Source organism: Betta splendens, chromosome 4, assembly GCF_900634795.4.
Source record: "Betta splendens chromosome 4, fBetSpl5.4, whole genome shotgun sequence".
Classification (NCBI taxonomy): domain Eukaryota; kingdom Metazoa; phylum Chordata; class Actinopteri; order Anabantiformes; family Osphronemidae; genus Betta; species Betta splendens.
In genome coordinates, this window is record NC_040884.2 from 21,348,037 (window position 1) to 21,374,651 (window position 26,615).

General features: G+C 47.6%; 1 protein-coding gene across 4 annotated transcripts in view; it reads left to right on the forward strand.

The window, feature by feature from the left end:
• dpp6a (dipeptidyl-peptidase 6a) overlaps positions 1–26,615 on the forward strand; it is a 116,142-nt gene that overhangs the window by 12,258 nt on the left and 77,269 nt on the right. Inside the window, exon 1 of one of the 4 annotated variants that reach the window (XM_029145878.3) lies at positions 17,790–18,157. The exons of 2 other annotated variants lie outside the window; for them this stretch is intronic. In XM_029145878.3, coding sequence (XP_029001711.1) covers positions 18,107–18,157 — 51 coding nt within the window. In that variant the 5' untranslated portion in view covers positions 17,790–18,106. Of the gene's footprint in view, positions 1–17,789; positions 18,158–24,099; positions 24,733–26,615 lie in introns of those variants that run through there. One more of the 4 variants, XM_029145874.3, reaches the window with a different exon arrangement.

Consider the following 26,615-nt stretch of genomic DNA (forward strand, 5'->3'; position numbering starts at 1 on the left):
CATTGACTTCATCATCACTTTATTTATAGCTGAATAAGCTGAATCTGTGCAACCCTCAAGGCCACTTGAGAAGATGTGGGACACAGCTGTGTGAAGTCTGGGCTTTTCTAAACACTTCCTTCACTGAACTTGGTCTTTCCCTCCTCTGGCTTTTCTTGGAGCGTGTGTTTATCTGCTTCATCCCTGAATAATGAGAAATAAAGGATTTGGGCCATTTTTTTAGGACTAAGTCACGGACTGTGTGTTATGTTACAGAAGGAATACATTCACTTTGAAGTGAAGCTGAATGACAAAGTACCTGAAACCAGGATTAAACTAGGGAGCGGAAATTAGCATAGCTTCATGCACAAAGTCCAAAGACAGCAACACTGATTCTCCTTACTTAAAGGTGGCTACAATGTGAAAACATAATATTGGATTATTTACTATTTGGCACTTTGTTCCCTTTATAATGTAAAAGAACTTAAAATTGGCAGCGTTGACCTTCTCATCTCATAATTCTTAGTGTGATCAGGATCCAAGAGCAGTTTAGCGACTTGGCCACGCAGACCTCGGTAATGGCTTCATCTCTGGGAGCAGCCTGCCGCCAGACTCTTGACGTGTGCTGGTCTATTTCGGCCTCTTCACGAGATCTACAGTCTGTCAGTTCAGCTTACTGACTAAACTCTGCAGAAGTACAAACTAGTATATCTGATCCAAAACCCAACCACGTTTTTTTTTTTTTTGTAGTTGCTTGATGGTAAAAAAGAAACAAAACAAAACTCTTTTCATTATATTGTTGGACATTAATTGTTTCCATCAATGTACTTGAGTCTCAGATGTATCCTCAAAATCCCAGTTTGATTTTATGTCGCTTTAAATCCATTCAGCCGCTTCAGTGGGATTTAGCAGCAGCAACATGAAACGTACATGACAGCAGAAAGCCCCGTGTACTCTGGCGTCAGTGTGACAGGTTTATTACACCAAATGATTGCTTCCTACACAATAAGCCTACACTCATGGGACGGAGATTACCTCAGTGGGACGTCCTCGCAATAACAGGGCGAAATCTGCCCAGCGTGATTTCCTGACCAGCGGACGTGACGGTTCGGACGCCGTCGTCTCCTGTTGGAGATTGGGTCCGCGTGAAACAGGCAGTACTTGAAAATGGGACCCAAAACATCCCCGAGGCGTTGCCGTGCTCGCAGGAGGAAATTGCAGTTAATCAAGCCTGCATTCAGATGCCGAAGGGGTAATGACGGCAAATATGTTACCATGGGATACATCAGCTATTATCTCATCAGCTCTGTTGCAGGACAGTGAGGGGAGGTCTGTGTTGCTGATGTGGAGCCAGGCTGCTGTGAGGCGACGCGGGTCCTCCGGCTCCTTCGCTCTGTTTGGGTCTAATTGTTGTCACACGACGGCCTCCTTCGAGGGCGTGCGCCGGCCGTTTCTCAGTGTCCAAATGCAAAATAAGGAAATTGAACGAAACACTAGACTGAGATGAGAAGCAGCTTGGAAAAGAGCAGCCTGGACGCGGCCCTGTTGTCATGGTTATGCTACACATGAAACCTGCTGCCCTCTGTCCGCGTCAACACGTGTTCTCGTTAACGTGAACGCAACGTCGCGCCGCGTTGGACGTCCAGTGACAGGAGAGAGAGAGTGACAGTGTGATGGCCGGCACCAGCTGTGCACGGTGGGCGTAGAACCCTCAACTCTGGCACGCGCGCCGCTGCTGCGTTCACCGTGGCTGGTTGATGCGAGCGCCAACAGCACTCCCTCCGGTACTAATCCCATCATTCACGCTGTTTAGATTCATTTGCATATCGCCGTGGATGTGGACGCAACGTAATATATTTCACAGCCCATTAAAAATTCCCAAATGCTCCGACTACAACCAAAGACCTGTTGCTCTACGTCTCCGTTGACATTCAGAGGCCGTCCCAGCAGACCCGGCGATGAGCTCTTTGCACCGACTGTCACCTATCGTGAAGAACGGACTCATTTGCTGCCTGTTACGTTTCCCCCGGGCGCAGGCTGGAAACAGATGTGATCCTGTTTACACGCTGAAGAATGCCTCTGTATTCTGCATGGCGCAGCTGCTGGGCGTATCACAAGCGCCGGCGTGCCCTCGGGCTGACGCGCGTGTTTTGATGGGGGGCCGGCGCCGCGTGCGCCCGCGAGGGCGAGGCGGCGTCGCGGGCTCCGTTCGTCCACCTCCGCGTGCATGCTGCTTTATTGATTGCCGTGCATCGCTCGCCGAGCTTTGCAGACATCTGCTGCGTGACATCACGCAGTGCGTGAGTCAGCGTCGCCGTCGCGGCTCCTCTCGCGCTGTTGTTGCTGCGTTTCGGGGGCTTTTGAGAAACATGAAGCAGGGTCCGAAACAAGGGGTGAGACGTGCGTACTTGGGCATCGTTTACGCACTTGATTGGGGTTGAGCTGTTTGCGGAATCAGAAATGCGCCCGTCTGCCACTGAGGGGGGTGATTTATAGTGACCTTTACCCAGAGCCACGCGTTCTCATCGCGCAATAGCTGCATTTCATTAGGCACAGTGGAATCCATCACACTGAGTGTTTCCCCTTTGGCTGCGTTTGTTTGTTGAGCAATCAAGCGAGGATGGCAGATGGTTGGAGCTATCAGCTGCTGCAGCAGGACCTGAAAAACCTATGACAAGGGTAGTAGGTTGGGTTTTATCACTCCTGTGTGTCATCTAGTCTTACAATGAATTCATTTTCATTAGGTTCATACTTAGTCAGGATGACAGTATTTGACACTAATGGAGCAGCTGATCAATAGTGGTGATCTGAAGATCACTTAAAACTCTGAGCTTGTTTTTGGCATCAGCATTGTTCCTGTTTCACAGTGAGCCAATTCAACACAATGTCCTCAGAAACGCTACAGTATTTAAATCTGGACTGCTGTATATTATTGTATTACAGTATGTTGGTTTGATCAGATATACCACAAATATACTGCTACACCCAATGCAGGTTCGTCATGATGCTGCTTTTATTACATTCCACAGTGAAATCCTCCAGTGTTGACAATGGTCTCGCATCTCTTTGTGTGTGAGCATCCTCTCGGTAGCAGTATTGGCGAGCAGTGTTGTGTTTATAGTATTAGTCAGAGGATGAGAAGTGTGTCGACCCCCGCTGTGATGAAAGCTCCTCTTCCACAGCAGCATGGGACACTCCCGCGGTGAGAAATGGGTTAATTTCCACATTTACCTCATTTATCTGCAGCATTAATTCTTAACTTTGCCTGACATGACTGGTTTAGTTCAAACAGACAGAAACCTCAGCCAATCAAAGACTTCAGGATAACCGCTGCTAGCGGTGGAACCTGTGTGGGTTAGGGCCCAGTATATGGTGCTTCTGTTTCTTTTATTGATGCTGCAGAGATAATTGAATTTATAAAGCCTGCTACAGCGGCATCACACTATGCGCTGTGTTGTGTTTTTACTGCCCCATGCATGGAAATGTCCCACATAACATCCTTGAGATATTCAGAAGCCTATTTCCATCTTTGTGGATACAGTATCTGCTGCCTCTGTCTGTTGCACCCTCTCCCAGGCATTGAACAATCAATCACTCCCTATCCAGGCTACATTATGCTGAGTGCTCCAGCAAAAAAACGTGTGTACAGTAGCTGAATATTTCATGCAGCAGGTCCTATCCATTTCCACATTGTTAGCACAGTAATACTGAGGACCTGTGCTAGTTGAGGTCTGATTGCTGCCATGGTCATCTCTTAGGAGAAGATGCAGTAACTGGGCCTTTTTCAAGGAGCCATGCTGATTGGTTTCCCCTTCTTGATATGCAGTTATTCACTCCACTAATGATGTGATGGTGCCAATATGCTGAACACACAACAAGTGGAGCACACTGATCATGAAGTGCAACCATGTTGGTTTCTACAATACATTATCCTGAAGTAGCAGATGTAAACATTTAGTCGTTAAAGAACCACATTGCAGGACTCAGTGTATACACGTCATTAAAAATGATCATTTTCCAATGAAAACATTTGAATGTTAGTAATATACTGTAACTGACATATCTTCAATTAGATTAGATCAGGCTTTATTAATCCCAACGATCGGGAAATGTCTTTGTTTTCAGCAGCGATATACAGTAACATTGAACAAAAACAACAGACAGAAACAAGATAAAGCAAAAATCTTTCTTTTCTCTTAATGCTAGTCCACACACAATGTTGAATGACTCTACTGTATGTAAATAAATTTCAGTTTCAATTAGCAATATGAATAAATTCTTACCAAAATGCCACCATTATAATTGCACTTCGACTTTTGATAATTTGCTAATTAGCTCTTAAAATTAAAGGCAGAAGAGGCTCTGCTGCCCAAAAAAATATCGTTTTGGGCAAATTGACATTTTGACCTGAAAGTGTCTGCTCTGAATTACTAGAAGAGAACAAGGTAGAGTCATAGCGATCTATTTAATATCTGTGAGGAAATGTCAGTCTGTACCAGGCACGATCACCTCATAATGACGTGTTTCAGCCTGGACCCAAGTCCAGCTCTGCTTTTCCACATTTACCTCACTCATCCCTAAATTTTTCAGTAATGCCTGTGTGTTCTCAAACACAGCGCCAAGGGCACATTTCATGAAGACTGTAAGATAAGTCCAACCATAGGGGGAGGTCGCAGTCAAGACGCTGTGGGAAGAAATGCTGGAATTTCAAAGTAGGCATCACTTTGAGAAATATACTGGTGGATATATTCAAACATGTCTCAGATAAAACACGGAGAGCGGTGGCGATAAACAAGAAGGTGGCAAAACGCGAAAATGGAAATTTGTAAAATGGTTTGTCACCGGCAAAGCGTTGCTGTTGTCGGATCGTGTTAGATGTAGCTTTTATCAAATGGCGCCTTCTCACGGCTCACTGTGTAACCTTGACAAAAACGTAAAGGTGAAGAAACATTTAGCGTGATGGATTACCTATCCTAAGCAGGTTTCAACTTTCCGCAAGATGATTTTCATGAAGTCCACTGAAATTAATGGAAACTGCCTCCGAGGAAGAAAATTAATCTAAAAGCATATGGTATCGTCTGGAAGGAGGACAGCAATGACTGTGTGCAATTTGTAGTTAATGGGGTAAAACACCCAAAACCACCAGTGTGGTCCTTTTAAACATTTGGAGAGCGTGTGTGAGTTTACATCACGTGTCCTGATGCAGCAAGGAGGTGCAGAATGACAGAACAACACATGCCGGGCTTTCACTTTATCTCGCGGAGGCCTGTTCCCTCCTCCTGCAAACCAACTCTGTCTTTGTGCTCGACATTAATGTTGATTTCCCTCCGTAACACTCGTTAGGACGCCGACATGATAAACTGGTTTCCACCACTTACTCGTGGCTTTGAGTGTAATTGCATTTCACAGACAGACTGTGTGCGCCGAATGAGCAAGCGAACGTCTCGGTGACTCAATTTGTCTGAAATCGCTACATCCTGCCAGACGTTATCATTTGGCATGCAGGTGAATAGATGCCTTATAAAGCTAAAGATACGTAGATATATATGTAGTACAAGTGTGAGAGTAGGTAAATGGGATGAGAAAAACAAGCAAGACGGTGTGACAAGTGGGAAAAATGTCCAGAACCCAGAAAGTTCTTTACTCTCATTGAGTACTTGGTTCAACATGATGAGGTCGTTTAGAAGCCTATTAAAAACAAAGCTGCGGTGAACAATTAGTCCAAGATCAGCCACAATCTCTCAGACTGGACAGATAGACATCAGTCAGTCTGGAAGGTACAACTACAACACTTAACAAGGACAATGTGGCCAGTTAACAGGTAGTTTTTCAATAACAAAGCGTTGGGGTAATGTTTAATATCATGCACCAAGCTGTGCATTAACCCGTGTGTTCTTTGTTCTGAAGTGGCTGAAGGCTTCATGTGTTTCTCTGCTGAGCCGCTGCCTGTTGCAGGAGCTTTATGATCCGCCTATAGGAACAATCTCCTCCCTGCTTTTTGCCATCAGGCAATCTATGATTAATCTGTGCCATTTGAGTGCTGGCAGAGTAGGTTGGGGGAACTGCCTGCTAGAATTCTGGGTAATGATGTACAACTCAGTCTAACAGGGTTCTTAGCTTCCTCCAGCCCCCGTGACGCGCGAAGGACAGCAAATTCAATTAGCCCCCTTTTTTTTTTTTGCTAAGCGTCTCTCACGCTCGTGTCCGTCTTGTAAATAAGCCGCCTCTGTTACGACTGTGACATCAGACAGATGCCCGGCGTCCTGTTCTGCGCTGTTGTTGTGCTCCCTGTCGTGTGGCAGAGGTGCCACAGGCAGTTCCCCAGTTAGAGTGGCTGTCTAATGAGATCATTAGAGCTAGCCAGACAGAAAATGAAAAAGCACCTGTTGTACAGGGGAACGTTGTGTATTCCCTAAACATTAGAAGCGTATTACCTCACGGTGCACTGGGAAATGTTGTGCACCGCTAAATTACCCATTGTGCATCCACACGTCGTGTAGCTGATACATTATTAATTATGATATACATGCTAGGGATCCTTCTGAATTAATTGGAGGACTGTTGAATGCCCTGAGGACGGACGCTTGCTTTGCACATTACTGGAAACATTAAAGCGCACAAGATGGGAGGCGTATTTTCAAGACTTTTCACTTGACTTTTTTCACACAGTAGAAGCATAAGGTGATGGATGGAAGGACTGAGCCGCTGTCCCACTGATTGGGAGCGTCAGGAACCACTTCAAAACGACACGTTCCATGGTTCGGAACAGCCAGAGGTCGCTCATACTGTACGTGCAAAATGTGGTGCAATGAATTGAAATGGAGAAGATGAGTAGAAGTGGCCCAAGGTGCACTAATATGAATAGACAATAGGTGGGAGCAGTGACATAACGCCACACGTTTTACCAATAAACTTGAATAATAAGAAGCCAGTTATGCCCCTCGGCTGCATTGTGAGCAAGTGATCGTTGGAGCTATTGCAAAGTCCTCCCTCCAACACTGCAGTGACTCCAACACATCCACCTACAAGCGCTGAAATATTACATTTGTGCACAGCTCCAGCGGTCTGCTGTCTGTACTGTATATTACACACAGATTCAATGAGCCTCCCCCATACGCTCACGCACCCGCAGCTCAGTGAAGCTGAATAAATAGATTACAGTATCATCCTGGACCCATTTGCCAGTCCCCACTGATTGGGCAGATGCTCACTGGCAGGTCTCCACACCAGCAGTACAGTAGAAGAGCACACACACACACACACACACACACACACACACACACACACACACACACACACACACCCTTAACTCCAGCCTATAGGACAAAACTAAAGATTTACAGTGGTTGTATTGGGACTCAGAGGGAATACCAATAGTGCAGTCTCAGGAAATATTCACCAGGCAGATTTTGCTTGTGGCAGTATATTTAGTAAAAGCTTTTCCTGCCTTAAATCAAGTTTTACGGGGTGCCGGCGACTCCATTTTCCCCTCAAATGATGCTGGGCAGAGGGATGCTGTGTTTTTCTTTCTCCTATTGACCAACGCTCCCAGCGGTTCTTTGGGAAATATACAGTCTTATTCCGATGGCTGTCTGGCAGCACATTATCGAGATGCATCACAGGTTATTGTTCTCATACATTGTATTTAGCTTTTCATCCAAAACAAGTATGACAGCTGCTTTAAGTTTCGTTTTAAGAGTTTAGTGGAACATATTCCAAAATAAAAGAAATCACACACTTTTCATGGGGACTGCTTTAGAACGTAAAGTGTCACTGTTTGTGAAATAAAAATGGCCGCAGCAGCGTTTTTGTCAGGATGTTGGTATTGACTCTAAGTGAAACGCTTTCTTCCCATGACATGGCCAATTTGTCATAAACAGCAGATGCACACGCCCGATTACACAGTATTGACTCTCCTCAGCTTCTTCCTGGCCATCAATTACGATCTGTAGTGAATACATCATCGTTCTGCTGAGAGGGTTCTTTTGTGTTTACTATAAATGGTAAAAAATCAAAGCAGACAAATCAGCTCTAGGCGGCGATTCACACCGAGCAAACAGCCTAGAGACACTGCTCTGTTCTGTATGTTACATGACATCTCACTCGCAGCCTTTCTGTTATTCTCCCCCCCCCCCCGTTAACCCCATAAGACACCTTCCAATACTCCACATTTACCCTTCAACTCTTTACTTTCACTGATAATGTCCTCGGTGGATACTTGTCTGCAACAAACCTTGTGGGATTTCAGTCTTTCTCGCTCCCGTGCAGATTGATAGATCTGGGCCATAATGAGAGGGATGCGACTCTGGGCTGTCAGGTGAGCGCGCATGTCAGCACCCCCTGGAGCCTCGGAAAGGTCAACGTGCCTCTTAATCAAACATCAGGCAGGCCGGCCCGACTGTCAGCCTGGACGTTGCTGCTCACTTCCTGCTGAGTGTAAAGTTCAATCCCATCTGCTCCCTGAAAGTTACCCCGGGGCACAAAATGGCTGACATAAACCTGTCATGAGGTGGATTTGATAGCTGCACTTTATGCTGAGAGAAGGAGCCCGTCTCAGCCACGCACAGATTCTAGATGAAGTAGTCACGCTCAGAGGTTTTCTTTTTTATTGACTTGCATAAGTTGTGCTTTATTTGCGGGGTGTCACCTCACATTAAAGGTGTTTTTAATATTATACCAGTGCCAGACTCTGCAGAGATGCAGATTTCATTTTATTTTGAGAGCATTTCTAAGATGGCCGCAGTTTCCCAGAGGATTAAAAAGCAGCTGGTTGCTTCTCTCCTCCTCAGCCTGGCATCAAACCATGTTAGATAAAAGACCTGCTCCCTTTGTCAGGATGCCAGAGTCTATAGATGCTAAAAGTTTTACTTTGACAGCGCGGTAAAATACTGCATCCCTTATGAAAATCAAACCTGGAACACCTGCTTGGGCTCCATCTCAACAGGCTCGGAGGAACACGGGGAACTCGTTTCTCATTCTCTGCCAGAGAGAAGCCCCTCAAAGAGATTTTTGAAAACGAGTCCTCTTCAGCTGCCGGTCCTCTCCTGATAGGACATTTAAGATGAAGACGAGCTGTTCATCTACAAAGTCCTGGGCGGGAGGAGCGATGCATCACTATGAGGCCTAATCAACGCCGGCGTGGCTCATTGGGCCTCCGCGGGCTGCAGCACACGCCGGCGCCACTATTTTCCGAAGGCAAATTGGTCGCGGGATGGTGTCCCCCTAATGATTGTTTCTAATGTAAAGCTAATGTGCTGGTGATCAAAGCCTGCCGCTGGAATTTAAATAGTGAGCGTGTGCGTGCGTGTGAGGAGGAGGGAAGTGCAGGATAATTGCCTTTCAAAAAGTTTAAAGGAAAGTGATTTTGCTCTAGTTAAAAATGCACAGGTGTGTGAAATATTGACAGTAAATGTAATGTGGGGAAAAATAGATTTAATGCTGCAACCGCTGTCAGTATTAGTCGGTGGTAACAGGGTGTTTATCATGTCTAATCTATTCTGTTTTATTGTACTAATTTAAAGCCACCACAAACAGAATATGCAGCAGCAGCGTCCACGCAGTCACAGCCCGACAAAAGTGTGTTTACTCTTAAAGCGGATGCAACAATTGATTGAATACGTCTACAAAACAAGTCAGGGCTCAAAGAGTGAGGAATGAAAACAGAGGCGGTTTATGAAGCGGCAGCTCGTCTCGTCACGTCCCGACGGCTGCTCATTTTTCATGCCCTCTGCTCGGCATCGCAGCATAAAAACGCCACGTGTTCATGCATCATGTTAATTCATAAGAAAGGTGGGAGGTGACGGTCGAACGTCACCGTGAGGCGGAATAAAAAAGCAAAATAAAATGATCACTCAAAGTTTGAGGGCGCGGCCAACATTTCACGCATTGTTCAGTAAATTCCCCACTCGTGTAGTTGTGTGTGTGTCTGAGTCAAAGTCGAGGTGACCGGTGCCAGGGACGCCGGCCACATTTCTCAGCCGGCATCTGGCTGCAGCCGCACGGGTCGGCGCCAAGTTCCCCTCGCTCATCTCCGTCTTCCTGCGTCTCGCTCCCTCGTCCTCAGCTCGACCACGTCCTCGCTCACGGTCCGCGTCATCTGTGTTAATAGCGGCTTTTATTCCTCGCCGCTCCCTCGCGCTCAGCCCTGATGCTCTGCTGCAGCACAGAAGACGAGTCCAATTAATTGGGTGTAATCCTATCGGATGGAGTTTAGAGGCAGCCTTTACATCAGCCTGGTCAAACAGGGTTATTACCCTGCTGACCTGCGCTTTTGTTGTCTGAACCCAAGCAGGTGTCTGAATTCACTGGGGTCTAGTGTGCTTTGTCTGTTTGCCGCCACACCCTCCACCAGCAAACTGTGTTTCCATTAACACATCTGTGCTTCATCCATCCAAAAAATATGCTGCATCGGAACATTAACCAGCCAGTGATGATATTCGCGGTTGCAGTTTAGCTGCATGGAAACGTACTTTGCAGGAGAAATGGCTGCCATTACAGCGTACGGCCCGAAGCGCGCGGGAGCTGCTGTCTGAGCACACGCTCACTCTGGGTTAATTTTAACCCTGTAAAAGTAGAACGAATGGTGTTGGTGCATTGGTTTTGAATTACACTGTGCAGGTAATTCCATAATTCCTCCAGCGTGTGCCTTTGGTTCAGCTGCAACTTCCTGGAGGACAGTTAACCAGGAAAGTATAAGAAAAATGTAATCCACACGTTGTGGACCACGGAGACGCCTTCGCTGCACAGCTGGCTCCTCACAGATAAGCAGAGGTTAGGAAGAATCCATGAAGCTGTGGTTTATTAGTCTCATAATCACGATCACAATATCTGGAAAAACATATTCAGGATTATTGTGTTTTATATGAATAACAAGGACCAGCCAGTCGCTCACTGCTGCAGAACCATAATCACCAAAGACAGACAGTTAGCTGAGGTTTGACTGGCATCAGTGGCTCTTTGAGAGTGTGAGAGTCGTTCTTACCTCTGCTGTGGGCGGCTGTGACCCCAGACAGTCGTTACTGGAAACAGCACTTTCTGCAGCACAACAGCTTCCCTGGAAATGTGCTGACTGACAAAAGCAAAAAAAAAAAAAACAGCAAGAAGAGTCAGTCTTTGAAAAAAGTTTACCGCGTGCAGCACGGACTCCGTGATGGGAGTGTAGTTTTTAATTAGGATATGCAAATGAAATTTATCTGTCGATGTTGTTGGGTTTTCATGTGCTAAAAAGCTCAGCGTTTAACAAACATACTTGTCAAAAATTCTTCTTCCAAATCATGATTAGCTTAAAACTGTGAATGTCCCTTCTTTAATCTGCTGTCAAATGAGAACATTTGCATTCATTATGTCAGGAATGCGGCGCGCGAGTCTGCCTCGAAAGGAAACAGCGCTTGTTGCTACACGGAATTTATTGAATGCGTTTCACGAAAACTGGAAACTTTGCTTAAAACGCTTCAATTTATAGAAGAAGCTACGTGAGCTGTGCACAAATTGGCCTCCAATTTAGCCGGAATTACATTAGAGGAATACTTATTTGCATGTAGAGTCACAGTAACTAAAACTCTCATTTGAATGTGTTGCTTCATCACTAAATTGAGCAAACTGTGTTCGCTGCTCAGTTTTTTTTTTTTTATTCTTTCACTGTCCCGAGGGAAATAAGTCAACATTTGTGCGGCGCTCCCTCCGAGATGACTGTGCAGCCACGGCTTCGCCTCTTTTCTGGAATTCAGATGGAGATAATGGCGTCTAGACAAATTTGTCATTGACATTTTAAGTGTCTCTTTCCCACAGAAGGGAGCGTGAATGAAATCGCGCTCATGCTGCGGCTCTATAACAGCGCTGCTTCCCAGAAAGCCTTAAATAAGGTGCTGCCTGCCGCGCGTCGACTGCGTGCGCCCGCGACACGAATACAGTGACTGTCGAAGCGAGCGAGTGTTTATTCTCCTCTAATCAAAGGCGAGCGGCGCAGGGTTCGCCTTTCTTCACACGGCTTATTGCAAATATTTGCCTTGACTGATGCCGCGTATATTGTGCATAATGGTACCTTTAACCAAACTGTGAATATCCAAGCATCGCATCATCGCAGCCCTCCAGGGAAAGACAAGGGACGTGAAAACAGTGGGGTTTATCTCCTGCACAAACAGTGAGCGAGGACACGCTGTAATTTCTACAGGGGCGAAGTTTGTTAGGGCTTCACAAACACTGCCAAATAAACATACTGTCTTTATGGCCCGAGCCACAAATAGCTTGTCAGATGTGTGAACAGAGCGCTTGCCCTTTATTGCTTCCGGTGGCGTTGTGGTGCCTTTGAGTCCGTCTCTTTCCACAATAAATGAGAAGCTGCTTGCTAACTCAGACCACGTTTACCTTTGGGGCCTGTGTGACTGAAATGCCCCTTTCATCTAGGAGGGATATGTCTGTCTCAATATCCCCGTGGTGCTGCTGGTGCCGCGCACACAGAGGAGGAGGCGGCGGCAGTGGAGGATAGAGGGATGTGCTATTTTCCTGTGCACCATAGCGTATCCCCGGCTGTGTACCCTCTCCCGCCGCTCGTCTAATCTGTGGGGAAAAGTGTGGGGAACGGGGGGGGGACAAGGGGACGGTTGACTGGCAGCGTGGCCGAGGCCTCCTCCCGCTGCCCCGCAGCTGCGCGTCGCCCCCCTCCCCTGCTCTCACTTGTACCTGTCAGGCGGAGCGCTGGTTGAGATCTCCCAGGTCCGCCGGCGCCATCCGCTCCGTCCGCCGCCCCGGCGGCCCCGCAGATCGAACCTGCCGAGCGGAGCCGAGCCGAGCGGCACGGCGCACCGTGTGCCGTGTCGCACTTTCCGCATCGGCTCCCGATTGCCCACGTTCCTGCGGGCAATTTTCTAAAACACAACTAATCAGTTGGCGAGTGTCGCAGAGCACATTTCTAATGGAACGCCACAGACGGCGCTGCTGGTGTTCTCTGTTCGCTGCTCTGATGGCGGAATCGGAATCAGAAGCTGCGACTTCCACGTTCTGACATTTACATATGAATAGATAGAAGAAATCAGATTGTGGTGCGGACACTACAGACTCAAAGCTGATGCTTCTGTCTAGACTTAGATTAGAGGGCAAATCTTCCTCAGAGGAGGTAAGATGCAGTTACCTCCACCTCCAGCCTGCAGATCTCCTGTGTGGACCTGCTGGTTCCGGCCGGTCGAGGCAGATGGCCGCCCCTCCCTGAGCCGGGTTCTCTCCATCACAGGGAGCTCTCCCCCAGTTTGGCTTTTCCTCTGCTGTTATGATGTTCTCACTCTCTTATCTCTACATGGACTCAGACATACAACTGAGGGACGAACAGGTGAGACTGTTTAGGTGAAAACCAAAGAAGCAGCGTGCTTGCGATAAAAGTTACAGTTTGTGAAGATGGATTCTTCCATTACTTCTCCCTTTACCTGTTTGCAGCTCCCCGTCCAGGATAAATGGCTGTTGTGCCGCTGTTGGCCAGAAGATAGCCCTTGAAAGGTTCTGAGGGTTTATGATATAAAGGTCATGGTCACTGGGCGACAGAGGCTAAATTAAATTATAGCTGCAAGCAGCAATATGGTGAGCTGGCTCCTGTCTGGCGGTTTTTGTCATAAAGGAAGCTAAAGTTTTAACAGCACATCTGAGCCAAGTTTACTTGTCAAACTTTGCTCTTGTTTTTAATCCTCTTTCCATTTGGATGGAGTCCAGCAGCGCAGCGGTTTGCTTGCTGGAGCGGCGCACGTGCGGGGCTCGGCATCAGCAGGTAGCGGCTGGCGTTGCCGCGGGGCGTTTCGGGCTCCGCTATCATTTACCTTGAATTACCGTATGACGAGGCTTCGCATTATTGAAGGCGCTGCACACGCGCCTCCATCTGTCACGGCGCTGGCCTCTCCTGCCTGCACCACCCGATTGGCTGGCGCTGTCATCAATCACGCCGCTGAATTGGCCTGATGTTCAGATCAATGATCGCAGGGCTTCTGCCCTTGGGCTCATCCCTTATGTTCCAACCAAACCACAACAGGGTGCGGAGAGGATTCAGGTCCAAAACTAATAGATCAGTGTTTATTAGCACCGTAAAGTCCTCAGCCTTAAGCGTTTAGCTCTTCCCATCCTTGTCTTCCTTCACTATGTCATGAAATAAACTCTACACTGAAGTCTTGGATCAGAGCTGAGTGTTAAGAGCGGTCGAGTTGTTCGTTAGTGTCAGTGAATTACTTCTTCATTAGTCAATTAGTTAAACTCCATCTGTCCTGATGCTGATGTACTATTGAATTCAGTTACTCTCCGTCTGCAGGCGTCTCATTAAGTGAATATTTTTCCCTGCTGAGCCTTTTGTTGCTTAACAGGAGCTAAATCTTCAGATGACGGTCCACTCGGACAAGCTGAGGTTAACTGCTTCAGGTGTTTCTTACCTGAGAGAATCAGAGCTGGTTCACCTCCAAACCCAAACCTTGCTGCTAAATATGTTTTTAGGAGTTCTGACACTCTTTGTGCCGTTTGCTGGTTCTATTAAAGCTTCAAACGTTGGCATTGATTGGCATTTAAAAACAATCTATATTATTTAAATCCTATAGGGACGGAACAGCCGCAGTAACCGTGTTGGAAATGTCAAACGTTCCCCTGCTTTTCACTTTGTGTTTTTGTTATGGGGAACCAGCGCCCATCGGTTGTTAACCACCCGCGATTGATTCAAGTGCTTCGTGACACTCGAGCACCGCTGTTGTGATCCCTGTCTGAAGGAATCTTCGTCTGTTTCTGATTCGCAGTCATTGTCCTTCACGTATTCAGGCTCCATGCTGTACTAACAGACTGCCTCCTCTAAATCTACACTAACTGAGTTGAGCCGCACGAGGAGAAACGCGAAGCCAAGTCCAAACTTTCATCTTTTATTCACAAGCTGTGGCATAACGCCATTTCAGACTTCCTTCATCCCCACAAATCCTTCCCAGATCAGCGATATCGCTGCATATGGACCCAGAATTATATTCTGATAGTACTATTAATAACAATTCCAGTCGAATGTAGCAGCAGCGAGTCTCTCAGACACAGGTTTTATTATGAGCTATGGGGTAATTTGGCGTCCAAGCATGTGGGTGTTGAGAGAAGACCCATCACTTCTCCAAACAGACCAGAGTCAGTCGCTGAATGTCAAGTTATTAATGGAGGCTTTAATACAAATTCAATTCAGAGGCCAGATTAAATGAGCAAAATGCTGAACTGTTTGCTAATCCAAAGAAAAAAATGGAAGCTCTGAAATAGATTAGCTCTGCATCGCGGTCATTTTTAAAGCTGCTGCCTTCGGTTGATGCATTTTCTTTCCTGTTTTGCAGCGAGTGACGCTCAGATTTAATTTGCTATTTCCCTCTATTAATAGTATCCACCGCAGCTAAAGCACATGGTTTTGCTACAGTTTCAAATCCAACTATGATTTCCAGTCCTTCCGTTTAGTACCTGACTCCATCCGGAGGCGCCCTCGTACACGTTGCCTTTCCCTTTAGCGGTTCTTCGGACCTCGGGGACTATTTTCATTTGTCTCTCACTCCGTTCTCATGAACAGGGGGGAATTGAAAAGTCGGTGCTCAATAATGAAATAAATGGGTTCAAAGGGTTGAGGTGGAGAACTGTGTCCTCATCCATGTATTAGTTACCAGCCCAGAAAGCGGATCAAGCTGGTGTTTGACATTCTGCTGCATTCGCATACTCAGTATTGGTAACCATTTGCATGACTTTATGCATGTTGATTGCATTTTATGGTGATTTGTCATCATTTATTCTCTTGATTAAAACAACAAGTATGTAATTTACTTTAGCTCAAGTCACGTTCCTGCATCTGTGCATGAGGGAAACGTTCGTACGGCTCATTATCAAATGCTCTCTGTCACTTAGGGACGCGTTCGTTTATCCGCCGACGTCACGCAGGAACGCGTGTCGGCAGGAAAGTAATCAAACGAGCTCATTTTCTTTACCTACTTATTTTTTATTATTGGAATGCACCTAATCACACAGTCTGCTGCGTCTGTGAGGGGAAATAGGAAATACCAGCAATTTGAACTGAAATTCAAGTGCTCAGTGGCGTTTTCTACTTCTGTGGCTGCGGCAGAATCCGACTTACTTTTTATTTAAGGCTTGTTTTGAGAGCTTTCACACACATTTATACTGTATTGTTCTAAGATATTTCTCACTGCAGGTTGTTGCTGCTTCACTCTTTCATTTCAGCCTCTTTTAGTTTAGTTTAGGATTAAAAGCCGTCCGTATCGAGTGTTGTCAATAACATTTGGCTAATTCAAAGAATGAAACGCTCAGTGTGGGCAGTGAATGTGTCTCTGTGGCGTCGTGGAGATGCGTGAGAAGCACAGTAAAACCAGAGGAATTAATTGGACTAAATTGGATTCTGGCCATCGCATGATGGCTGCAGCCTGATTCAGTCAGTGCCACAGCTGCTCATGGTCTTTTACAGCATTATCTCCAACAGAATGAAGTCGCCGCCTCCCTGCAGAGACTTTTATAGGTTTTCCATCGGAGCTTTCTGTATTGGACTGTACAGTTATTGGCGGGCGCTGAGTTGAGGTGTCCGACTCGATACGGACCAGGGCTTTGATTTGTGCATCTAGTTTTTGGACTCTGTCATTTTGTCCTAAGCGCTGAGATCTTCTAAGCGGTCCAACAGTTGGCGCCGCTGCCTACGGCTGAAGAAGCAGCTTTTGTTTGCCCGCCTCCGCTGCGACAAAACTCAGAGGTCACACCAGTTGAATGTCTGTCAACTTTACAGTGTTGTTCATCTGTGGCGGCCTGGTGCTTTTGCTAGACTCCTGAAAGTCTGCAGAGCTGACCCAATATTGACCAAGCGAATTAAACCTGATGGAAAAGCGCCACAACTTTCTTATCACAAAGTTTGTTTTGCCTTAAGTCTTTTCCAATCTCGTCCGGGTCCCGCTCCGGCAGGACCTGGCAGTCTCACGCTGCCTCTCATTTACGAGCGTCTGGCCCGGCTGGACTTGGACCACCACACGGCTGGTCATTCCATTTGGGCACGTTGGCTCACCGAGCTCTAGCTGTAAAGGCTGCAGAAATTTAGATTGGACTGATTCGTGCCCAGGACCAATCTTCTCAAGGGGTGGGGGTAATTTATAAAGGGCTGTTGGTGGCTGGGATATATATCACCTGCACTTTATTAGAGCCCATCACAGGGGCTGATTATATTGATCTGCAGCTCCGTAGACAGCGGCAGACACCTCAATCAACTGGAAACTTACAACCTGAGTTACATTTGAAACATGTCACACACATAAATGAGCTCAGTTCAGCCTCTGATGGGTGTGATGTTTGCACCAGGACGGAGGATTTGATTCCTGCTTGTTTTCTGGCTCCCCTCGCCCGCCCCTCCCTCACTTGCATACCTGACTAAAGCTGTGATGGAGATGTAAAGCACGTTGTTTGGCCGCGTTCGCCGGCGAATGCCGTTGCCGCGCCGAGCGCAACAGATCTCGCTTAAACCTCCCATTTCATTCCGGTGCTGAGCCCCTCGAAGCACGCGTCCAGCCTCTTGTGGGGAAAACAGCTTAGCGAGGAGAGAGAAAGGTAGGGATAAGGCTGAGAATGCATCAGGGGAGGGACAGAGTAGCCACATGCGCACACACACACACACACACACACACACACACACACAGTCTGCAGCCGCCACAAGTGAGAGTTTGAGAAGACGTCTTGTCTGGAAGAGACAAAGACTGATAAGCCCTTAACGCGAGCGGAGTCAATGAGGAAGATCGAGAGGCTGCATAAAGTCAAAGGGGGGTAAGGCAGAGCGGCGTGGGGGAGAAAGAGGAGTGGAGCGGGGGAGACGCATCTGGAGCGGGAGAAGCCTGCGAGCACGCGTTTTCAAAGAGCCCGTCCCGGCGAATGGATCGCCACGCTGCAGACCAAATCCCTGTCACTATGTAATCGATTGGCTAATGTGGAGGTGCGCCTGGAGTGTGCCAGTCAGCTGACGGAGGGGGTCTCGAGCTCGAGGAGAGCGCTCCACTAATCCTCCCACTTTAGGTGAAGCCTCCTCGCACTCGCTCGCTCGGCACTCGTCCACAGGACTCTCCCGTTGGAGGAGCAGAGGAGGGCGCTGGAGGAGTCCTCGGCCGCCGCCTAAGTCATGTCCATGCTAATTGCCACCCAGCAGATCGATACCACCACCTCCAAAATGGTAAGGCTGCAGCTGCGCCCGAGCCGTCGTGTGCATGCTAAGGAACTGTTGAGCCGCACGTGTGCTTGGTTACAGGCCCTCGTGCTTTGCGTGACGCTCGTGCTCCTGCTGTTTTTTGCTCATTACGTCCTTGCGTCGTTCCCATCGCTCACTCGTCGCAGGTGTTGTTCTCGTGGGGTCATCACAGCCGCCGCTGCCACTGTGCGGGACAACATTACGCCCCGTCCAGTGGCAGCGGCGGCTGTGATGATGGGCTCCTTCATAACTCACTCACCGTCCCTCAAGGCCCCTGAGAGAAAGCGGGTTAAATCCTCCTCCTCACCTGTCTCGTTAAACGGGCCGCTCCGAGCCCACCTTCCCCCTCATCCGCGCTAGCTTTATTCCACAGCCTGAGAGGCATTTAGAGCTTTGTCACGTCAGCGGCGCTGCTGAAATGGGGCTCGTTTAGCGCCGGCGTTTGCTTGTTTGGAGATGAGACGCGTGTCGCCGTAACACACTTGTCAAGTGGCTTTTGCTGCGGGAGTCACGGGGGGTTCGTTGCACTTGTACATGTTAAGAAGTGAGGAGTTTTCCATTGACGTAGTGAAGTTTCACAGCTGTAGGTTCACTAGGTTCTGAAACGCCACGGTTCAATGGCCGCAAGGCTCCGTGTAGCTTGACTCCAGTGCAATCGAGGCAGGACGGCTGATGGTGTAAAGAGATATTTCACACAGTGGGAGCTCCGTTTAATGGAGGCTGAAGTTTCCGCTTAGAAAATCTGAAGTAAAAGTTGTATCCGTCATATGTTTGTGCATCAAAGCTGCATTTTTCTGTCTCACCTCACGACGCAGAACACACCTTCACGCTGTGACGGCTACGATTGTGTTTTCACAGACGTCCTTGCTGTGGTGGATTCAAAATCCCCATCTGACTACTGTAAATAACTGGTCTGGAATATTATCACACGTGGTGGTGAACATTGCTGCTCCTTCAGTTTCGACAGCTTTCTTTCGCCTTTTCTCTGTTTGTCCTTTCCGAGTCCTTGACGTAGCGGTTCTGCCGCCGTCGGATCCTGGTGTCAGTCACGTCGCACATGCAGATGACTTGATTCAGAGCCCGGTAGAAGCAGCCAGACCTGTCTGCGCGCGTTGATGTGCCACGTTTTATTATGACTCTCCCCCGAGTTCTCCTCGTAGCTCCCAAAGCAAACGTCATGTCACCGCTCTGTGCTGAGACGCCAGATCACTGTGTTACTGTATTAGGCTTAAAACACTGGTCTCTGTTCCAGTGTTTGCAGATGCGTATCAGACCACAGTTGTAGAAAAGTCATGTTTTCATACGGACGTGACTTCTCCTTCCTGCTTCACTGCAGCGGGAGGTGATGAACGTGAGCCTTGTGGCGAATTACTTTGGTAAAAATGTGCATGAGTGATGAAGAAATGGCAGCTTCGCTATTGATTCTTTGTGAAATGACAGATGATTGACTGAACCCGCGGCAAAGGCTGAAATATGAATAAGTGATTTTCGCTGCGGACGTTCATCTCTGGCGCGACTCCTCCGTGGCATTTAAGTCCAGCTTCTCATCAAAAAAGATCGATAATTACTTTGAATTCACACTTTTCCTTTTAATTTTTGAAGTCTTTCACAGCCTTTACACTTTCGGAGCCAGAATAACAACAACAACGAAAAAGCTGAGTGGAGAAATGACTAATGTGGAATTGAACGTATTGATTTTTGGTGCTAATTGAAGCCTTGGCCAGTTCACTTGGCCGCAAGTCAAAATTGTGACTGAAATCCTCTAGTAAAACAAATTAAAAAGCCATCACATAATGACAGCTGGCTGTTGTAGTAATAACAAAGCTTTCTCACAATCATAGATTCCGTGTGTGTGTGTGCGTTTGTTGTATACGTGTGGAGGTTTAAATGCCAACTGAAACAAATTCGTCGCCGTACGTTCTGCCCTTTCTCTCCTGTTCTTTCTTCCTCGCATCAATCATACAGTCGCTTTTATTTCCTTTTGCCAACTTGGCCTTGGCTGCTGGAAACCTTTGCATCCTTTTAATTCCAGGACCAGAAGTACAAATAAACAGGGTTGTGTGCACTCAGCGGCGCTTGCAGACAAACAAGCAAAACAAATGATAAGTAAACAATAAGCGCGAGTCGGAGCCAGGAGCTCGAATGCTCACGGAGTTATTGGTTTCTCATTAGCGGGACAAAATGGCTGCAGTCCGGCTGCTTTAGCATGTTCGGGCTGTATTTCTCTGGGTTCCATGTTTTATAGCTTCTATGAGGACAGATAACGTTGCAGTTCTCGTTAACCTGGCTACTGAGGGGCTCTTACTTCATTAGAGTAATTGTTTGGAGCAACGCTGTGATTCATGGCGCGCCTCATGGACGCAGACATCGATACAACACCCAGAACACTATCGCCCGCTCACAGAGGCTCTGCTCTTTGAACACGGGCCTCCTCGCGCCCCCGCCTCAGTTTGGGGCGTTACCGCTGAGCCACCAGAAGGACACACCAACCGTCAGCAAACAGACTTTCCACTTGGACACCATCGCCACCATATGGGAAATTATTCTGCTGGCCCCGCGCAGGGAACGGGATCCAAGTCAACAGAGAGGCGCGAGATAACTGGAATGCGTTTTGCATTCTGCCCGCCTCCAGCCTTGCATCTGCAAATTACCTTTGAGCCTCTTACACTTTCTATGTGCCTGATGCTTCACCCACCGCTGCAGCTGCCACATGCTCACGGCCGCTGGCTCCTTCTATTCCTCGCCTCCAGCCCTCGCGCTCTGTCCCTCTACGTTTCCCCCGGACTTTATCTCGGCCATTTCAAATAGGATTGGGACTCAATTTGCCATGCTTCATGTCACTTTGTCAGAGTATTCCACAGTTGATATGGACACATTATAAAACTGTAGAATGAGCAAAATAGAATTTGTCGAACTTTTTTCGCTCCCGCCTGCTGTTTGTCATTTCCGAGATTCGTTTTCGAGGCTTGGATCGGTCGTACAGTAGGAGATGGGCACCGAGGCACAGGCCAGATGGAGGTGTCAGTCAAGGCAGGTGCTGTCATCACGCTGCTGTAGAGGCAAATAGGTGGTTTCACTGCAGCAAGAGACAGCGCCGATTAATTTGGCCATTTAATTTTAAGTCCAACAGCGTCAGGCTCCAGCACCTTCAATCTCCTGCTGTCATTCAAAACAAGCCTCCAGCCACAAACACACACACACACACACACACACACACACACACACGGAAGCAAAAAGGCTTTTAGTCTAAGGCAGAAACTTAGCTCGGCTCCTTCCTGAGAATGCAAGTACCCGGGAAGAAGCTTTTAAATCAATCAGAGCCATTCTCCACCACTGTGACATGTTGGTGATGCTTGAGAACATAGAAGCGCTAAACGACCACAGTCTCTCTCGTCATAAAGCAGAGGTCCAGCGGACCCAAATATCCCGAGTGATGGCCACATTGATCCTCCCTCCTCGAATCTCGGGGTTGGAAGTGGAGCTTTATGACAGCGTTCTAACTGAGGAGCGGACCGCAACAAAGAAATGTGACACCGCAGTATAAATTCATGACTTCTCCCTCCCTCGCTCGCCCGCTCGCCCGCTCGCTTTCTTTCTTGCAGCTCTGCTCTCGCTGTGAACGTCGGCTCTCGTCACAGCTTCGACAGGGGGATTGTCTTCTTCCCTCCTGACAAGGTCGGACTCGTCCTGCTTCACAGAGTTGGCAGATTCCTCTCTAATCAAGTTTACTTTACAGAGGGAACCTGCAGGACGCATTCTGAATGTCTACAACTCTTGCATTTAGGATTTTCTGCACTTTTGTAATTGTTGTCTTTTTTCTACACTATCCCAGTCAGTATTGATCCTCCTGTTTAATTCATGTTGCTTGAACCTTGTCAGGATGATAGACTAGCTCCCTCCGACCACATTAATTGCTGCCTGGCAGCCCCGCAGCGTGAGATGTGTTGGCAGTGACGCAGCTTTGGGAAAAATATTGCGGACAGCGGCTCCGACGAGCGCCTCTGCCGCGTTACCGTGGCAGCGGCGCCGTCGCCGCCGCCATCCTTTATGTGATGGAGCAAAGTGTTCTGCGGAGCGAAAACAGTCCGAGGAGAGACGTGCGTCCAGAGGAGTGCATCTCTCACACAGTTGCATGACTATCCATCATCAGTCACGGTGGCCAGTCGACAGACGGGGCTTGTTTGGACTCACAGGTGTTTGCATGAAAGACAATGTGCAACACTGGCATTTTGTTCAGCAGCTGAGTTCATCCACTAGATGCCAGTGTTCATTAGATTTTGGAGGCTGGAATTCTCCCACTTCTCGCTCTTGTGTCTCTTTTTGTGAAAAGCAAGTGAAACATATTTGCAACAAATTAAGCCGATTATTGGAATAACTCAGGATTCTTTCAACAGAGTTTCAGCAGGTGATGTTGCATTCGACGGCGCAGGTTAAATGCAGCGGAAGCTGTTTTAAATGGTCCGGCGTTCCCACTTCTGTCATGGCCTGTAAAATGTGGTGTTACCGCTGCTGCTCCTGAGCAGATGCCAGAGTTTAGAGACCCAGCTCTGCCCTCTGCTGCCCAGCTGCAGGGCTCAACCAGCTCCAGCCTGCTCACCTCCACTCCGCTCCAGGGAAACCCCGGCTAATCACATTTAATATGGTCTGTGCATGATGTCAGTGGGACCGCTGTAGTAATGTAATAAGGCCAAACGGCACAGGGCCGCGCCACAGAGGCAGGAAGTGTCTCGTCCTTCGTTTGTCACATGATTAATAACCAGTAAAAGATGATCCACGCCTTTAAACGCATCTGAACCTGGAGTTAGATGAATCTCATCGAGACAGTATTTCTTCCTGATCCCATCACTGCAGAGCTTGGAAATTCGATTTTGTTCCTGGGTCTTGTGCCAGAGTCTGAGATGAATTTGATTTTGCAGAAACACAATGAAGCTGCTTCTTCTTTTTTTTCTTTCATGAAACCTTTCTTGGAAATAAATGGTAAAACATTTTGCAGCGTTGTGGCAGAGCAGGACCCTCTGTTTACAGTGCGTGGGGTTCGAGCAGCGGTGCACTGGGGCGTTTTAATAACTCCAGGAAGTTGCTTTAATTGAAAGGTGAACCTGAACAGATGGGAGAGGTTTTCTTTGGCTCCAGGTTGGCTGTGGATGTATAGACGGGACGATCTGCCCGTCGCCCTCTGTGGGCTCTGATGAGTGGATGAGTTATTTTGCCTTTTTAACTCTGTGACACTAAGATCCCAGCATGCTCACAATACGGTGCTCCGTATCCTGTGAGACCACGCACAATCAAATTACAAATTATAGGTCTGGGAAATATCAAGTAACTCTTCCTGTGTTTGGCAGATGAGGCTAAATGATGCAGCATCAGGCCGGTCAGCGACAGAGCAGACAGAGGCACTATTCACTGTATGTGTATGACATTTAATGTCAGTTTATTAAGTTTAATTATAGTGTATTTAATCACTTATTGTCCTTCTTTATATCGTATATTGCCCTGTTTTTTTTTATTTGAAGTCCCAGGTTCTTGTATCTGTGTTATAAATGAAAAAAAAGCTAACCCAGTTAGATCTAAATTGGAAACAAATGACTACAACTTGTCACCTGTCACATGAAAGCCGAAACAACAGCAAATAAATCAGTGTAAACTCTCGCTGAGTGATGTCAGAAGCACTAATCGTCTTGTTTCACCATCTATCAAAAGTTGTCAGTCTGAAAATGTGCCACGTTTGTCAACCCATCGCCTTCCGTCCACATGGGGGCAGTGTTGCTCTCTGCAGGACACCAGATAAACCCAAATGGGAACAAAGATGAGAAACTAACACGGACCCTCAACCCATCTTTATCTGCAAAGTCACAATAAGTTTCCACCGCAGTCTCCTGATATCTAATGTGTTAATGTGGCGCTGGGTCGTTCGCGGATGTGTGGCGGCGCCAGCGCGTCCGGACGCACTTGTAACGCAAAGACCTATTAGTCCCTGAACGTTTATCAGCCGTCACTTTTCTTTCTCTGCCACGAGGGAGGAAAGAGGGAGACGGGAAACCGCCGAGGCTGCGTTATTCCCGTCCGGGTCCGGATCATGAGCTCTACTGGGTCTTTTTTTTTTGCATCGGTGTTAGTCAAGTTGGTAAAGTGCAGAAACTGCGTCGCTGCCGCCTGCGTGAGTCCCGACCAGTGATCCTCAAAGTACGTGATGTGAATCCTGAACGCACCTCGGAGTGATTGCTTTTCTCCTTTTCTTCCTTTTTTTTTTCAACTACCACAGCGTCGTCTAATCGAATCATCTCGGCCATTACGCGCTGACCTCATACACCTCGGACTTTTTTTTCTCCAACATTTGCTGATTTGAGAAGCCGACCGGCGAAGTTATCGACTGTGTTGCCAGCGTCGCGATGGCGTCACTGTATCAGAGATTCACTGGCAAGATCAACACTAACACATCCTTCCCCAAGCCTCCGGAGGCTAGCCGTCTCCTCGGGCAGGGTGTCGAGGGGGAGAGGGCGGCGGAGAGCCAGCGACCCCGGCTTCAGCATCAGCACCGCCGTCGCTGCGAGGACGAGGATGTAAGAAACTTACGTCATCACCTTTGCTTACAGTTTCCATACACGCTCATTACAGAGGCAAGAGAGGCGAGTCCACCCAGCGCCCTGTTTTAAATACAGAGTATAATTCACATTTATAGGCGAAGTTGTCAAACTTAGGCGTCGTTGCCTCAATTGGTTGGCTTGTCTGTCAATAAATGACGCGTCAGTTACGTTGTGTTGTAAAACCGTCCACGCTCAGTGGCGCCGTCTGCTTTAACAGAACCTACAGCTCGTGCTTTGACACGCTGACAGCGCTGGATGTTAATCATGTTCCAGCTTAGCAGTGGATGGCGGCGATCACCAGCTGCTATTGTTTCCTCCCCGTGCTGCGTTTAGCCGCTGCGGTAGAAAATGCGCACATTACATGAAAGCAGGTTTAACGTCGCTTGATTAAATGTCTCGGTGCCTCGCATTTTAACGGGGTCACCTTGTCCGTGGCCGGTGTTTTCATCAGCGTCTGGCTCTTTAAAGCACCCGACTGCGCCTGAAACGGGGCCAGATATTCGCGAAGGTCGAGCGAACCCGCGGCGCTGTCCGCGGTGCTGAACGCTGGCTTCCGCCGGCTGCTGTTGTTGCTCTCCGTGGTGCTGAAACTCGAACCCTGCAGAGCGGCTGTAAAACAGTCTAATCGCTGGTTAGAATGACTCGTGTGTTGTCTGGGCGTGGCCGACTGATTACAGTCACAGTCTGAGCTTCTAATGTAGCTGAAAGTTATAAGCAGATAGAGACATGATAGTTTGACTATATAAGTTGAGTCTTTTTATGATGTTGGTTGCACTAAATTGCCAAAATATAACTAGATACAATATTAATACTTTACACAATAAATTGTACCTTTTTGAATTCTTACTGCCCACTTTTCCAGCTGTTTAGTCAGTTCAACCTAATAACTCCAACTGTGTGAGCACAGTTCTGCTGTCAAGGCAGAAGTAGTGGTAGAGTTGCTGCACATGTGTAACTAATTAAAAAAAAACTGACTGTGCCTCGGACTTGTTCTCTCTGCATCCCACCTATCACCTGGCATCTGCTGGTGCCAGGAACGCACAGGAGGTAAAACACTGTAAGAAATGTACATGAATATAACATGAGCTAGATTTATTGACTGGCGGCCTTGTCTTTGTGTTTGTTGGTCCTGAGAACTCCAACATGATCCAAAATCAATGCAGTCATATACAGTCCCTATTCATCAACTGCAGAGCCCGTCAGGGGATAAGAGACCTAATAACAACCAACCTGTTACTGGATTTGTATGGTTTAGGAGTTTTTACTGTCTCGTATCCATGGAGTTTACCTCTTATACACATACCGTATACAGTACAGTATCTACAGCACACCCTTCTCTTTTATAATGTCAGCCCGAGCTTTGCCGTCCATCCCGCTGTGTGGCATTAATGAGTGAGTCTGGTGGAGGTGACATTTATACCACGCTGTGTGGATGAGGCCCAGAGCCCACTGGGATGAAGAGCTCATCCACCGACTCGGCCTCCCCACGGGGACCACCGCACCGCTCGGCTTTACCACTTTAAACTTTTATCCGACGGCTGCTTCATCTTTGCCCGACACTTTCCTGTCACACTGGCAATATTAGGATGTTTGAACAGCTCAGATGACGGCGGCCTTTCTTCATTCCTGACACCTTTCCTCCATCACCATGTCAGTAGCAGTTGCTGCCTTGTGTTTTTGTCAGAATACAACACTGCAGGGATTTAAAGTGACCTCATCTGCTCTGGGACATGTGGCTTAATGCTCTGTTCCCACCTGTTTGTATTCAGTGAAGGCCCTTGAAAGCTTATTTAACTTCAAATTGTAAAATAAGTTGCTGCTCAGTGTTTGCTGTGCAGGCGTTAGACAGTAGATGATGC